Source organism: Ochotona princeps, chromosome 16, assembly GCF_030435755.1.
Source record: "Ochotona princeps isolate mOchPri1 chromosome 16, mOchPri1.hap1, whole genome shotgun sequence".
Classification (NCBI taxonomy): domain Eukaryota; kingdom Metazoa; phylum Chordata; class Mammalia; order Lagomorpha; family Ochotonidae; genus Ochotona; species Ochotona princeps.
The window spans coordinates 29,463,293-29,479,330 of NC_080847.1; the positions used below are offsets into that span (position 1 = coordinate 29,463,293).

Sequence of the window (16,038 nt, forward strand, 5' to 3'; positions counted from 1 at the left end):
TGGCCAGAGCTGAGCCAATTTGAAGCCAGGAGCCAGGAGCTCTTCCCGGTCTCCCACGTGGGTACAGGGTCCCAAGGCTTTGGGCCATCCTCCACTGATTTCGAGGCCACAAGCAGGGAGCTGGGATTAGAACCGGCAACCATGTGGGATCCCGGCACGTGCAAGGCGAGGACCTTAACCACTATGCTATGGTGCCGGGTCCACCCTTTTATTTTTAATTTACTTGAAAGTTAGAAGATCTTCCATTGGATGACTCACTTCTGAAATGCCCACAGTATCTGGAGGTGGGCCAGGCCAAAGCAGGAGCTCCATTCGGGTCTCCTGTGTCCCTAAGGGATTGGGGGCTTGGGCCGTTTTCCACTGCCTTTCCTGGGTACGTCAGCAGAGAACTGCCAATCCAGACCTTTCACAGAGGTGTCGGGACCTGAGTACTTGAATCATCTGCTGCCTGTCAGGGTGCATGCATTCATTAGCAGGCAGTTGGATTGGGAGCAAAGGAGGCAGTACCCAAACCAGGCCCTCCAGTGTGTGATGCAGGTCTCCGGTGGCAAAGAATGGCTGCCCCAAACACCTGACCAAGGCTACCTGTTTAACGTATTAGATATTTAGTTTTGTTTTTTTTCCCCCAGATTTAGGAATATGGACCTATGTATTTATTGTCTGTCAGTTAAAACAGATTCAGCAATAAACCTTACACTCTAATCCATTAATACTCCTGACGGTAGGAAGGTATTTTACATTTACATCATGAGAAAGAAAGCTGTTTGCTCATTTGTAGCCAGAAATATGTAGGGAGTCAGCTTTGGTTCCACAGTCTTCGCCACAGGTCACAATTTTAAACTCTAACAGATGTAACTGCCCTGTTCCTGTGGTCCTGAGACCTGTTCTTACATAAATAGAAAAGACTGAAACCAGGAGTTGTTGGCAGCAAAAGCAGGTAGCAAGTAGAGATGAGTTCCCTGCCGTGTACAGACCAGATTCCCATGCTCTGGAGGATGTGTGGGGTTGGTCCAGTGCTGTGCCTCTCTCTATCCCTGTGTCCGTGGGCCTGAGGACTCTGAAACAGGAATGCAGCCTGGGAAGAAAAGAATGGGGAGCTGCCCAACTGAGCTGCTCTTGTTGGCCGATACTCACTTGGGAAGCCAAGACAAGGCGTGCTTGATTGTAAGCAGCTGATGAGGGGCTCCTCCTTGGGCCTCTCAGGTTAACAAACCTAGCGGGTTAGTCCACTTTGGGTCAGACAAAACTGCCAAAGTTTTAAAAATAAAATGCGCATGCCTTTTAGACAGGTGCCTCGTAATTGAGGAAACCAGCGGAAAGGGAAAGTGGTCCAGAGAGACCTGAGAAACTGTGTGAACGATGAAAAAGGAATGTTGGAATAAAACTGCTCAGTTAAATACAAACTATCTATGATTTTTTTACAAAGCAGTGGGAATCATAGCCTTTATTGTTATGTTTTCTGCCAAACCTAGGTGACTGATGTCTCTGCTAGACTAAAGTCGACATTTTAATGTGCGTCTTCACAGTCCAGAATGTTCATCAGTAGTGTCAGACAGAAATGTTAGAGAGTTAAGTAATTTGGGGGGGGCCAAAGAGTGTTGTGTTATGATTGAAGGCCGTCCTTGATGCTGTTTCCTGATCATATGCAAGCTGATAGAACTGGTGATTTTTGTTTTGTTTGAATGTCTGAATTGGGAGAGACTGATCTGTTCCATCTGCTGGTTCATTCCCAGATGGCTGCAGTGACCAGCGTGGGGCTAGGCTGAAGTCAGGGGCCGGGAGCTTCGTCCTCCTTGGGCCATCTTCCCTGTTTTGCGCAGGCCAGTAGCAGGGAGCTGGGTCGGAAGTGGAGCAGCCGGGACATGAACCAGCACCCACATGGTCTGCTGGCATCCTAGGTAGCAGTTTTCCCCACAGTGCCGCAATGCTGAATGCAATTTTCATTTCTTTTCTCTTAGAACACAAAATACAATTTATGCATGTGTCCCTTCCTCCTTCCCCCAAAAGTTTTTAAATCCTAGTGTGTGGCCAGAGTTGAAAATGAGTGGTTTGGGCCATTTAGACCATTTGAAAGTTATTCTTCCCTGCGTGCATAGCTTCTGTTTCCTCAGTGATCACGGTCAGTGTGTGTATCTTCTCTTATGATATGTGGTCCTGCCACAATGATACTCTTGCAGCTGGCAAAATATGTCAGATCCACCTCTGAGAGTTGGTGTGGTATCAGCCCATGTGTCTGCCTTGATCATGGCCTGTGTCTGTGCTGTCAAGTAGTCATTTGCTCCTTAAGCCTTGTGGGTAACACCCTGTGCTGCTGGGGATATGCAACCCGGAGAGCGGCCGCCTTCAGTAAGAGCTGGTTGATGGTGAGCAGTAGTGCAGAGAAACCTGTCTCCAGGTCAGATGTGCAGGCTCTTGGTTAGCCTCTTTGATTGTGCCTGGGTTTTTCCATGTTCTGAGCAGCAGAAATTGCCAGGAGTTTCCCTCTGGGCTGGGGAAACATACGGCTGAGAAGCACTGAATTTGTAGAGGGGAATAATAGAAATGCCTTTTACCTTATGAAAGGGAAGTTGCCTTATATGTCCCCACTCCACCTCCATTGTGCTGGTGTTTCCAGTTTAAAAAAAAAAAAAAAAGGAAAGTGAAACAGAATAGCAGCATAGCAGGTTAGCCTGGTTTTGAACTTAAACAGCAAATGTTGCAAGTAGGTGTTTGGGATGTCAGGTTAGGATGCCTGAGTCCCATATCAGAGTTCTAGTTGCAAGTGTAGCTGCAGTCTGGTTCTAGCTTGCTGCTAATGCAGACCCTGAGCAGGTGAGATGGCTCAAGAATTTGAATCTTGAAAGACCTATATTAAGTACTTGTTCCTTGGTTTGACCATTGTGGGCATTTAGAGCATGAACCAGCACTGATGGGAGCTCACGCACTCTGCCGTTACATTGGCCCCCACTTTAAAATTTTTTCAATTAAAATTAGAAGGTGGGGAGTGTACCAAAATAATCTATGCACATGGTTAAAACAGAAAATCAACTAGAAAGATTAGCTAAGAACAGCACTTCATTGTTCTTAACTCTCCCCTTTAGAGGTCCCTGCTTCTTACTGTGTTTAGCTGTTGTTTCTAATGATGACTTCATTAGTTATGAAGAGTGTATTGCTATTCCTTAGCGATTTGAAGTATTATCCATTTCTCTTTAAAAGAAGTAAGGCAAAAGCTACTCCTTTTTTCCTGTAATTGTGTGTGTGTGTGTGTGAGATTGAAGCACAGTCTGGGCTGACACAGTGATGTATTAAGCTTATTGTCCACCTGGTGTTCTGACTGCGGCATTTGCTGCTTGTGACCTGGAAAATCACTGACGCACGGGAGACCCAGAGGGAACTCCTAGCTTCCTTGGGCTCCAGCTCTCCGTCTCTGTGAATCTGCCTTTCCAATAAAAACAATCTGAAGAGACAGAAAGATCTTCCATCCACTTATTCACTCCCCAAGTGACTGCAGCGGCTGGAGCTGAGCCAATCCGAAGCCAGGAGCCTCTTCCTGGTCTCCCACGCGGGTGCAGGGTCCCAAGGCTTTGGGCTGTCCTCTATTGCTTTCCCAGGCCACAAGCAGGGAGCTGAATGGGAAATGGAGCAGCTGGGACTCAAACTGGCACCCGCATGGGATCCTGGCGCATGCAAGATGAGGATTTAGCCACTAGACTGTCATGCTTGGTGTCCCTCCCCTCCTTTTTTTTTTTTTATTTTCTTTTCAGGAGTACAGTTTACCTAATTCTGACTCACCTAAATGTTACTAGACAGCCAAGTCCTATGCTGCATTCTTTCCTCTGTGGCATGACTTAATTTTTCTGGAGCTTAAAGAAGTGTTTAGTCACTTTAAGACAGAGAAAGATAAAGAGGCAGAAGAATTTTCTGTCTGCTGTTTGACAGCCGCTGATACCCACAGTAGCCAGGCTTGAGCCAGGCCAAGGCCGAAGCCACACGGGCAGCAGAGGCTGAAGGAGGCCTTGAGCTGCCACTTGTGTCTCCTGGTCACCAGGCACTTTTCACTTGCGTTGCAGGGAGGCCGGACTGGGGAGGACGGCCAGGACCGGAGCTGCACTCCAGTGTCGGGTTTGGGTATCTGCAGCACCACAGTGCCTGCCTCTTCCTAGGATTTTTTTCTTCTTTTTATCCATGGTGAAATTTGCTTTCCACTTATTTCCAGTCTTAGGAATTCAGGACTATCTTACACCTGTTTAAAAGCAGTAGTGTTTCGCAGCGGTTTTCTTCCGCACTCTGCGTTACTAGGCTCTTGTTGTTTTCTTTGTGTTCTGCCTTTCATATTCGGGCTTGTCTTCCAACAGGAGCATGTTTTGTGTTTCGTACAAAACTTAAAAAGTGAATTGGATGCTTGGAGTCTGGACAGAATCTGTTGGTAGGTAGACTTAGACCGTGTGTCAGGGTATTCGCTGGGTTTTTGAGAGTTTTGCAGGCCTTTAATCTGGAGAACATCTGGTTGGTTAACTCTTACTGGGCCCACTGACAAGGTAGGATGCTTTTTCTTTGTCAGAGTGACTCCACAGTGCTCTAAGTAGCGTTTACCTTACGTGAATTCAGTTGTGTGCTTGATTTAGACAGGCAGCAACACCTAAGGTAACAGGCAGCTAGGAAGTTACATTTCTAGGTGGGATAAGGTCGGTGCAAACTATCCTCTCTGTCCTACCTAATTGAGGTGTAGAACCAGGCAGAATTAGGGGAGCAGCTGTTTGAAACAGTGAGCAGTAGCAGGTTAAATTGGATCAGTGAACAGTAGCAAGCTGACTGAGAAAGAAGACCAGGTTTCAAAGTACCATCCAACGTACAGCTCAGCCTCAGAGTGGAAATGGGCACCAGGACATGGAGAGAGCACCGGGAGGAACCTGCTGGTTTTGGATCAAGAGGCAGAAATTGGAACACCTGTCACTCAAAGTGAGAAAAACGCGACTGTTTTCTTTCCTTCATTCACACATACCCCTGACCCCAGATAGTCTGTGGTGATGGGAGCTAGGCTGATGGGACAGCCGCCACTGTCTGTATTCTTGCCGGACCCAGGCACAGATGCAGAAGTACAGACAAGGGCCAGCATGGTACACACAGGCTAAATCTCCACCAGTAAGCGCCAACATCTCATATGGGTGTTGGTTCTAGTCCCAGCTGCTCCATTTTGATCCTGCTTCCTGCTTATGGCCTGGGAAGGCAGTGCAGGATAGCTACAGCTTTTGCACCACTGAACCTGCGTGGGAGACCCAGAAGAAGATCCTGGCTCCTCGCTTCAGATCTGCTCAGCTCAGGCTGTTACAGCCATTTGGGGAGTAAACCAGCAGGTGGGAGATATCTCTCTGTGTGTCTCCTCTCTTTGTAAAATCTGCCTTTTGTGCCTCAGCGTGGTAGCCTATTGGCTAACATTCTCGTCTTCAGTGCGCCGAGATCCCATATGGGTGCCAGTTCTAACCGTGGTGGCCCCGCTTCCCATCCAGCTCCCTGCTTGTGGCCTGGGAAAGCAGTTGAGAATGACCTAAAGCCTTGGGACCCTGCCCCTGCGTGGGAGACCAGGAAAAACTCCTAGCTCCTGGCTTCAGATTGGTGCAGCTCCAGCCATTGTGGCCACTTGGGGAGTGAACCATCTGACGGAAGATCTTCCTCTCTCTCTCTCTTCCTCCCTGTATATCTGACTTTCCAATAGAAATACATAAATCTAAAACAAAAAATCTGCATTTCAAATAAACATGAATAAATCTTAGAGAGAAAAAGAAAAGGTACACACATAGGGTGAGGTAATGAAGCCCTCACCTCATTTGCTTCTGAAGAACTGAAAGAAGAATGCCGGGTGCCTGCAAGCTGTGAAAGACAGCTCAGCAGGAGCAGCCCAGGACTGGAAGCCGGCAAGTGAGCAGGGGAATCTCAGCCCGCAGGCCAAGAGACGGTGGGCGGCAGTTCTGAGAAGGTGCACATGTTGCAGTTACTGGATAAAGGCAGACTAATAGCCCAGTGGATAGTCCTAAATACTGTTAAAACCAATAGGAAAAGTTCAAACTTCAGCAGAAAACAAGAAGATCCAATGTAACAAGGTTAGCACTGAAAATGCAATAATTAAATAAAAACTCACTAGTTGGACTCAATTTTTAACATGCTGATATTAGGAAAGAGCCCGTGACCTTGAAGATTTAAAGTTACCCAGTCTATTATGTGGGGGTAAGAGAAGGAGAGAATGGGGTACTGAAAAAAATATTGGGAGAAATAATTGCTGAAGGCTTCCCAAGTTTGGTCAAAAATGGAAGCATAGTATTTTGAGAAGCTCATTGAACACCAACAGAATAAACCCCGAGTTGTGCACCCAGACACATGATGAGCACATTGTTAAAAACCAGAGACGAAAATCATGAAAGCACCCAGAGCTCACATGTCATCTGGGAGGAAGGGAAGGAACAGTTAAAGACTGCAGATTTCTCTTCACTAACTCTGGAGCCCAGAGGAAGTGGTGAGTGGTGAAGGAGCAGAATTGTTGACCAGAAAGGTTATATTATCATCCTTCAAGAAAGTGAGGTAAAGAAATTTCAGTTGCAGAAAAACAAAGGCAGTCATTACCTTCAACTTGTTCTGCTAAGGGATTGCTAAAAGACAGAAATGGTAAATGTCTGGATAAATATTATGGATTTGTTTCTGCTGCTTCCTGAAAGCTTTTAAAATGAGTCTGGTCATTGAAAAGAAACATAACATTGAGGATATTTCTAAAACATATGTATATGCAACTTATAACTATAATATAACGGCTTCCCATCTAGCTCCCTGCTGTGGCCTGGGAAAGCAGTGGAGGGCGTGCAGCCTTGGGACCCTGCACCCATGTGAGAGACCCAGAAGAGGCTCCTGTCTGGGGATCGACTCAGATCCGGCCGTTGCAGACACTTGGGGAGTGAATCGGTGGATGGAAGAGCTTCCTCTCTCTCTCTCCTCCTCTCTGTATATCTGACTTCCCAATAAAAATAAAATCAATCTTTAAAAAAGTTAAAGTATCAAAATGATGTATGCTTTGTTTTAAATTGGGATTCTTAGATGTGACTGAGTGATAACATGAAGGCCAGTCACTGGAGTAATGGAGACAGACACACTACATGGAACCACAGCGAAGCTTCAGGGTTTTGGTCAGGAGGTGGGGAAGTGTCAGCAGTATGAGATTGGCTAGTGTGAGCAATTTTTGCAGACTGCAGAAATTCTTAACTAGTTGTCTGGTACCTAGCCTTGGGTGGGTTTAGGGCAGGTAAAACCATGACTTTGCCGATGGGTCTGTGGTTGGGTCGGGGCCTGCGTGTGAAAGGCGTGCTCCAGGCGTGAGGCCTCCCACAGAGGTCGCAGCATTGGAAGATACAAAAAGTTAAGATTAGTACAGCTGGTGAAGTTTTAAGCATTGCTGTTGAGATAATTTTGATTGCTGCTAAGTGGGCTGTAAAGATATGCTGTAATTGCTAGAGTGGCTACTTAAAAGACAGAAGTAGAGCAAAAAAAATGCCTTGAAAAGATTGGGATATTAAAAACTGCAATGGAAAAGGAAGCAAAAAAAAAAAAAAAAAAGAAAGAAAGAAAGCATTGAAAACAAAATAGAGTGGTAGAGTCAAGTCCAGACTTAGCCAGTAGTGATGTCAGAAGCAAATGAAGGGTTTCTGATTAGATTATACATACAGTAACATGTTGTGTGATGTCTGCAGGAAGTGTTGCATTTATAATAATGTGGGGACATTAGAATTGAAGGGAGAAGAGGAATGTTCAGACCAGCAGTTGAGATACCTGCGTCACATACAGGAATTGCTTGCGTTTGTATCCGTGCTCCAGTTCCTGGCTGTTTTCCTAATAGTATAGACCTTGAGAGGCATGGGTCAGTAATTGGATTCCTCCTATCTATGTGGAAAGCCTGGTTAGTGACCTCAGCTTTTGGCATTGAGCTCAGCCCCAGCCGTTGATAGGCATTTGGGGAAGGAACCAGTGGATGAGAAATCTATGGCTGTTTGGTTGTCAAATAGTACAAAGGGGAAGAGCATATGGTATGCAAACATTAATCAGAGCAAAACTGAAGTGGCAGTATTACCAGAGCAGCCTTCAGAGCAAAGAAAATGACTAGATTACATCATAAGACAGTTCACCAGGAAGAAATGTATGTTTCTAACACTGAAGCTGCAAAATACCTGAAGTAAAAACTGAGAGAAGAAATTGACAAATCCAGTCGTAACTGAAAATTTCAATACCCTTCTTTACACTTTCTGGAATCACTAAATGGAAGAGTGGCGAAACTATAGAACTCAACACCACCATCTTGAGCCAAGCAGACTCCAATAGACATTTGTAGAACATGTGCTCAACAACCACCGGATACACATTCTTTCTGAGCGCACGGAACTATCCAGATAGACCTATTCCAGCCACAAAGCAAATCTTTTTTTAATGTTCTATGTACAAATTTATTTTTATTATTATTTTTAAAAGTTTTTATTGCAATGTCACATTTACATAGAGGAGAGACAGATCTTCCATCTGCTGGTTTGTTCCCCAAGTGGCCGCAGCAGCTGGAGCTGAGCCAATCGCAAGCCAAGAACCTGGAGCTTCTGCTGGGTCTCCCACACAGGTGCAGGATCCCAAGGTCTTGAGCTGCCCTCAGTTGCTTTCCCAGGACATAAGCAGGGAGATGGATGGGAAGCCGGGCTGCCAGGATTAGAACCGGTGCTCATATGGGATCCTGGCACATGCAAAGTGAGAATTCAGCCACTATGTTACCACTCCAGGCCCAACAAAGCAAATCTTAACAAATTTGGAAGAAATCCCAGAGTGTCATGATCTGAGAGGAGACATATCAGTAGCAAATAACAGGAACTAAACACATAATTCATAGGTGATGGGAAATTTTTTTAATTCATTGAACAAAATGGAAATTTAGCATTTGCAAGTTTGAGGATACTACTAAAATAATGGTGAAGAGGAAACTTGTAATATTTGGATACTTACATAAAAGAAGAAACATGAGCAAGCAGCTGCTCAGGGAAAAAAAAGAAAACAAGGAAATAAATCTTTAGCAAACAGGAGCCGGAAAATAATAAATAATAGAAATTAATTATTAAATAATAGGTCAGTGATACATGAGCTCATTCTTTGATCAATAAGATGAGCAAATCCCTTATCAGCGCTGACACAGATAAGCAGGAAGACTGTAGTTACTAATATCAGGAATGAAACAGGTGTCTCAAGGTAAGAAAAGGTTAAGGAACTACTACAAACAATCATATTAGCTGCTTATGTGAAATAGACCAATTCCTCAAGGTTAAACTCCCATAGAAATAAACGTCTAGACCCAGGTTGTTTTGACTGTAGGGTTTTGAAGAAAAGTGAGTATCAGTTCTACACAGTCACCTCTAGGAACGCAAGATGAGGAAACATTTCCTTACATGTTTGTAGCAGGTGTTGTCCTGATGCTAACACCGGACGGAGGCACACATGCGCACCCACACACCCTATAGACCTTCAGTGTCAAAGACATAAAGATCCTTCACAAAATCTTTGCAGGTAAAATTCAACCATATAGGAAAAGGAGTATACCTGTGACCAAAAGGGACATTTACTCCAGGGAAGCGAGAGTGGTTCAGTATTCTCAACTCACCAGTATGTAACCAACCTAATTAGCACACCGGGGAAGATGTCACGATTGCATTAGTTGCTGCAATGAAGCACTTGGCACCTGGTGGGCATGCTCCCAGGAGACGAGGAGCAGCATCTGCAGTCTCTCTCTAGCTCGACCATTAGGAGAGATTGTGTGCTTCACACGGCGTGCATGTCGGCTGTCACTTTTTCAGCATGGTGCTGGAATTTCTGGCCACTGTAGTGAGCATCGAAGGTGAAAGTAAAAGGCCTGTGCATGAGCAAAGAAGGACAGCTACAGAGAACATAATATCTACATAGAAATTTCACAGGAACTACATTAAAATCCTTGAACTAGAAACAATTTTAGTTCATAAAGGTCTCGGGTACCTGACAAACATATAGACTTCAGTTGTATTTCCATATGCCAGCAACAAACACATGAAACCAAAACTTTAAAAAAAAAAAAAAGTGCAATTGAACTCAGTTGAAAAATGACACTTGAATGTGAACACTTGCTGTCAGGAAATACCCTGTTAAGAGGATGATGAGACAACAGAGCGAAAATGTCTACAAACCACACATCTGCGAAAAGACTCATATCTAGAATATAAAAAGACTTAACAGGAAAAAGCAATCCAGTCAGGAAGTTAGGACGTGGACAGAAGCAAAACATGTTTCATTGAAGAGGATATATAAATAGATAGTCAACAGTACACAGAAAGGTGTTAGCATCACTAGCCACTGGGGAAAGAAGTGTAAATTAAGACCGTAAAAGACACACAGTTACCAAATATGGTGGCTGTATCAAAAGGTGACAAGGTTGTAGAAAAACTGGATCCCTCTCTCATCCAATTTTGAAGGGAGTAAAATGAGATAGCCATTCTGGAAAATAGAAAAGCAGTTCTTTCAAAAATGAAATAATTAAATTACTTAGCAGTTGCAGTCCTAATGTTAATTATTTCAAAATGAAAACTTGAGGCCAAATAATTTACCCACTGGTTGTAACAACATTATTTGTGATAGCATCAAACTAACAACCAAAGAGCCCCTCAGTAGGAAAATCGTTTAAAAAGAAGGAAAATGAAACTATAGCTTTCCCATACTTAGGAGTACTACTGAGTGATAACATGGAATGCACTGCCGAAATGTGCAACAACGTGCATGGATTGTGAGATTGTGCTGAGTGAGAAAAGCCAACCTCAGAAGCATAGTTCTCTACTTCCATTTGTGTCGCGTTCTTGGTATAACAGAATTAGAGAAAGGAAACAGATTAGTAGTGGCTGAGGATAGGGATAGATGGTAGAAAGTAGATAGCTATTACTATGTGGGGTTAACATGAAAGAAGTCTTGTGATATTAGAATAGTTCTAAATTTTCACAAGCATGGCCATCTGTTCACAAAGTTACCCAGAGTGCTGTACACACCCTGTGCCACTCTCTGCCTGGCCTTCATGGTTAACTGTGGTTACATAAGGTGTAATGCTTAGATGGAGCAGAGTGAAGAATGCACAGCGTCTTTATATTACCTTGGTAAGTTCTTATGGTTCTAACATTTTTGGGGGGGAAATCAAGAAAAAGACCTTATAAGTCTGCCTTTGAAATAAAAAATAAATAAATCTTTAAGAATACAATTTTTAAAAACCTAGAATCACAACCCAATACAGCATAACTTTAAGCAAATGGAGGCCAAATGTCCTGGAGATCTTCATGGGAGCTAACATCAGAATTGAGCACTTCCCTTCTACATTTCAGAAAGGGGAATGACCAGTTACTATCCTTTGCTGAACTTAGTTACTATGTTATAAAAATAGCAAGCTGGCCTTTGAAAAGGCTGCTCTGTAGCAGCACTAGGGCCACAGTGGGAGTAAAGAAGTAACTGACCCTCAGAAGGCTCACAGGGGCTGCTGCTCTGGGGTTTTCTTCCATCACATCAGGGTGGGGTGAAATTACAGACATACAACAGATGCGTTCATATTTGAATATGCAGTCTAACTGGAGATATGTAGCTGCCAACGCTGCGAGTGTGTAATAGGTGCAAGTGTTTTGATTGGTACTGCACAGGTCAACTCTGACACAGCATCACTCTGGGAGTGCCGTTCTGATTTATAGAGCAGGATTTGCTAAGCTCATTTCTCACACATATCTGTCCAGGAAGTTTTCTCTGGTAGTGCAATAGTATTGTTATGTAGTAAGCACCCTGAAACCCTAATTATGCTATGCTTATCTCATGGTTGAGGAAACTGAGGGTAAAGGGGTTTGGTAACTTGAACAAGATTACAGCAGCCATAGTAACTCCAGAACGGGAGTTGCTGTGTCAACAAAATGTGTGTGTTTTATTTGCTTCATTCATCCGTTTCCCTTTCTAACCTCATGTAGGCCTCTTTCCGTGCCAGTACGGAGAGCAGTAGTACTGTCCAACATCCTCTGGTCCCTTTATCCGTAAATGTATGTTCCACTTTAGCAGCCTGATATTTCTTGAAACACAAAGTTATGAGGATATGAGCTCAGTTAAGCAGCACATATATTTGCTATTACAAATATTAAAATATATTTTCTGAAAATGCAGTTACGATTTTTGTAAAGCTGGCTTGACATTTATAATTGTATATAATTTTTTTTTTTTTAAAAAGATTTATTTACTTGAAAGGTGGAACGACAGAGAGAAGAATAGAAAAAATCTGTGAATTCGCTCCGAATGCCTACAGCAGGCAGAGCTGAGCCAGGCCCAAGCCAGGAACCCAGGTGTTTGGGCATTCATCCGCTGCCTTCCCAGGCACATTAGGAGGAAGTTGGAGAGTAAACAGGTGGTACCTGATCCCAGGCACCCTGATACTGAAAGCTGGCATCCCAGCGTCTGAACCCACTGCACCACAGTGCCTGTTCTCTGCTTATGTGATTACATATGTGCTACAAGGAGCTTTTGTAACATGATATAATTTCTTGGCCTTTTTTTTTTACAGGAATATATTAAAGGAATCTGTGAACCTGAATTAGAAGAAAGGGAATGTTATCCCAAAGCCATGCACTGCATTTTTGTTGGAGCACAGAGCCTGTTTCTGAAGAGCTTGATTCAGGATACGTGTGCTGACCTCTGCATTCTGGATATTGGCCTTCTTGGTATTAGAGGGAGTGCTGAGGCCGTGGTCATGGCAAGGAGTCACATCCAGCAGTTTGTGAAGCTCTTTGAAAGTAATGAGAACATACCCAACATCCAGAAAGAATCAGAGGTGAAAAGGGAATTCAAACAATTTGTTGAAGCTCGTGCAGACAGTTACACAATGGACTTGTTGATTTTACCCACTTCTTTGAAAAAAGAACTTTTGACACTCACACAAAGCGAGGAGAATCTGTTTGAAACAGGAGGCGATGACTTTATTGAAGTTCGAGATTCCCAACATACACCGTTTACACAAAATGCCAGCCCAGCGCTCAATATTTTCCGAGAGGAGGAGGTTTTGCGTGAAGAGGCAAGAAATAAAGCTGGCACTCCTGTTTCCGAACTCACAAAACAAATGGACACAGTGTTGTCTAGTTCCCCAGATGTGCTCTTTGTCCCAGTGAATGGTCTGAGCCCAGGTGAAGAGGCGCTTTCCAAAGACAGAATTTGTCACAAAAGGAGGTCTTCTGATTCCGAGGAAAGGCACACCAAGAAACAGTTCTCTTTGGAAAATGTTCGAGCAGGGGAGGTTGCACATGATGGTCCAGCCGCAGCTGACCTCTCAGATTCTGAAGTGCTAGATATAAAAGACACCACTGAGGAGATGGAATACAACATCCTCGTCAACTTTTTTAAAACCATGGGCTATTCCCAAGAAATTGTTGAAAAGGTCATTAAGGAATATGGGCCATCCACTGAGCCATTATTGCTCTTAGAAAAAATTGAGAAGGAAAATAAAAGGTCCCAAGAAGGTAGAGAATTTTCACCTGGCACTGTGCATCCAGAGACCAGCAAAACCAAAACTAAAAGTGTTTATAGCAGCATAAACGAACTTATGGAAGAATCTACTCCAAAGAAAGTACAGGGTCACCCACAGCAAAACACGGCAGAGAAATTCTCTCAGTTATCATTCAAAGCAGAAGCTAAGCCATGTACCTCAAACTGCCGAATTAATGCTTTTGGAACAGTGCCAGTCGAGCCGAAACATGAAATCTGGGGTTCAAACCAAAACTACACTTGTCATTTAGACCTCGAAACTGATGGCCTCTCACCTTCTGCTGCACCTTCAAGCCCCAAAGAAGTCAGTTTTGTTTCCAGGGGCACATCAACTCACCAGCCCAGAATTTCAGTTTTTCCTGAAAATGGTTTGCACCATCAAACAGAATCCTTGCTTCCAAATAACATGAAAGCTGCCTGTGAAAAACATCTGGGATGTTGTAGCTCTCCTCAGTCCAAGCCCAACTGTCCTCCTCCCCTCTCTCCCCCTATGCCACGACCTCACATGTCACCTCCAGCTCGTGATGTGATGTTTGCGGGGTCTTCTGATAACATTGACTGCTCGGTTACTGGGGTTCAGAGGTTTCGAGACAATCTGAAAGTACCATACAAGCTGGAGTTAAAAAATGAACCAGGGAGAACAGACCTGAAGCACATTGTTATAGATGGGAGCAACGTTGCGATTACGTGAGTCCACTCCGGAGATTTTTCTGGTAGTTTTACAGAGGGATGTACTCAGGGTCTCTGAATCAAACTCATTACAGTGAAAAGGTTTCTGATTAAGTGATATCAGTTCCCTTAAAAAAAAAAAGTGGGGATTTATTTATTTGAAAGAGAAATGTGTGAGTTGATGAGGGGAGGAGGGGCAGAGAGAGAGAGTCCTTACTGGTTTCCCTCTCTGAGTGGCTGAAATGGCCGGGGCTGAGCCAGGCTGGAACCAAGGGCTTCTTCGGTTTTCCTACACAGATGGAAAGGGCCCAAGCACTGGGCCATTCATCACGGAACTGGATTGTAAACGCAGCAGCCACAACATGAGCTCAAGCACCCCTGTGGGATGCCGGCATCACAGTCTTTACTTGCTATGGCACGATGCAGGTCCTGCAGTTCCTTTCTAAGAAAATCAGTCGGTTTATGCTCTTTTGTGGGCTTCAGCTCATACTAAAAGTTAGTAATACTTGCTTCAGTGAAGAGTGGTATGCCCGGTTTTTTTTTTTTTTTTTTTTTTTTTGGAAACCTGTCTTGGAACCCTCTTAGGATTTTGATATTTATTTTAAAGGCAGACTTTATAGGGAGGGATAGATAGAGGTCTTCCATCTGCTGATTCAGTGCCCAAATGGCCACAAAGGTCAGAGTTGAGCTGATTTGAAGCCAGGAGCTTCTTCTAGGTCTTCCACATGGGTGCAGGTGCCTAGGACTTGGGCCATCTACTGCTGCTTTCCCAGGTCATCATCAGGGAGCTGGATCAGGAATGGAGCAGCTGAGACTCCAGCCAGCACTCATAGGGGATGGTAGTGTCACAGAGTGGAGGATTAGCCTGATGAGCCACCGAGCTGGCTCCTGGATTTTGATCTTATACCTGTGTTGTGGAGTTACCTTTCTTCTCTGAGATGCAATCTACTATGTTTAGGAGAAGTGGCAGGGTCTGCCTGCTGAGCTTGCCTACTTTTTGATGTGGGACAGATCACTTGACCCATCCGAGTTTGTTACATGGTTTGTTGCTTTTGTTTGTTTGCTTGTTTGTTTCTGTCTTTTTAAGATTTACTTGTTTTACTTGAAAGAATTGCCTAGAGAGGGAGATATTCCCTCCTCTGGTTCACTCTCCAAGTAGCTGTGATGACTAAGCCAATCTGAAGCCAGGAACTTCCACCAGGTCTCCCACTTACATACAGGAGCTCATGTACTTGGCCATCTTCTGCTGCTTTCCTAGGCCATTAACAGGGAGTTGGATCCTAAGTGGAGCAACCAGTACTAGAACCAGCATTCATGTGGGATGCTGAAAGTGCAGGCATAGCATTAATCTGTAAGACTCCACCCAGCTCAGTTTGCTGCTTTTTGATCTAAAGGTCTTTAATATGTTTATCATGATTTTTCAGCAGCAGCTAGGCGTCTCCTGCCAGTTCTCAAAAGCGGTTAGCACTATTGTTTAAAATTTCAGAGAAATTAAAGTTGACAGTTTAAGCAAAGAATGATTCATCTAAAACCAGCAGATGTTCCGAGAGTGGAGCGGGCAGGAACAGTTAATGGCAGGAAAGAAGGGGAAGTGGCACACAGAAGCACCTTGATTGGTCACCGTGCGGTGTTGACGTTATTTGAGGTGGGCAGGAGATGAGACATTTGTCTTGCAGTATGTGATTGAGACTCAGCTGTTAGAAGAACTTACTTAAGTCAGGTTTGTTTATACATTGTAAAGTTAGGTCGCAGTTGACTTATATGAACTCAACTTCAAGCAGCAACTTCAAGCCTAGTTTAACTTAACAC

The 16,038-nt window shown here is 44.0% G+C and overlaps 1 protein-coding gene across 1 annotated transcript in view; it reads left to right on the forward strand.

Moving 5' to 3' along the window:
* N4BP1 (NEDD4 binding protein 1) overlaps positions 1–16,038 on the forward strand; it is a 42,437-nt gene that overhangs the window by 10,117 nt on the left and 16,282 nt on the right. The window contains exon 2 of the mRNA XM_004583830.4: positions 12,587–14,247. Within this exon, the coding sequence (XP_004583887.2) occupies positions 12,587–14,247 (1,661 nt within the window). The remainder of the gene's footprint in view (positions 1–12,586; positions 14,248–16,038) is intronic.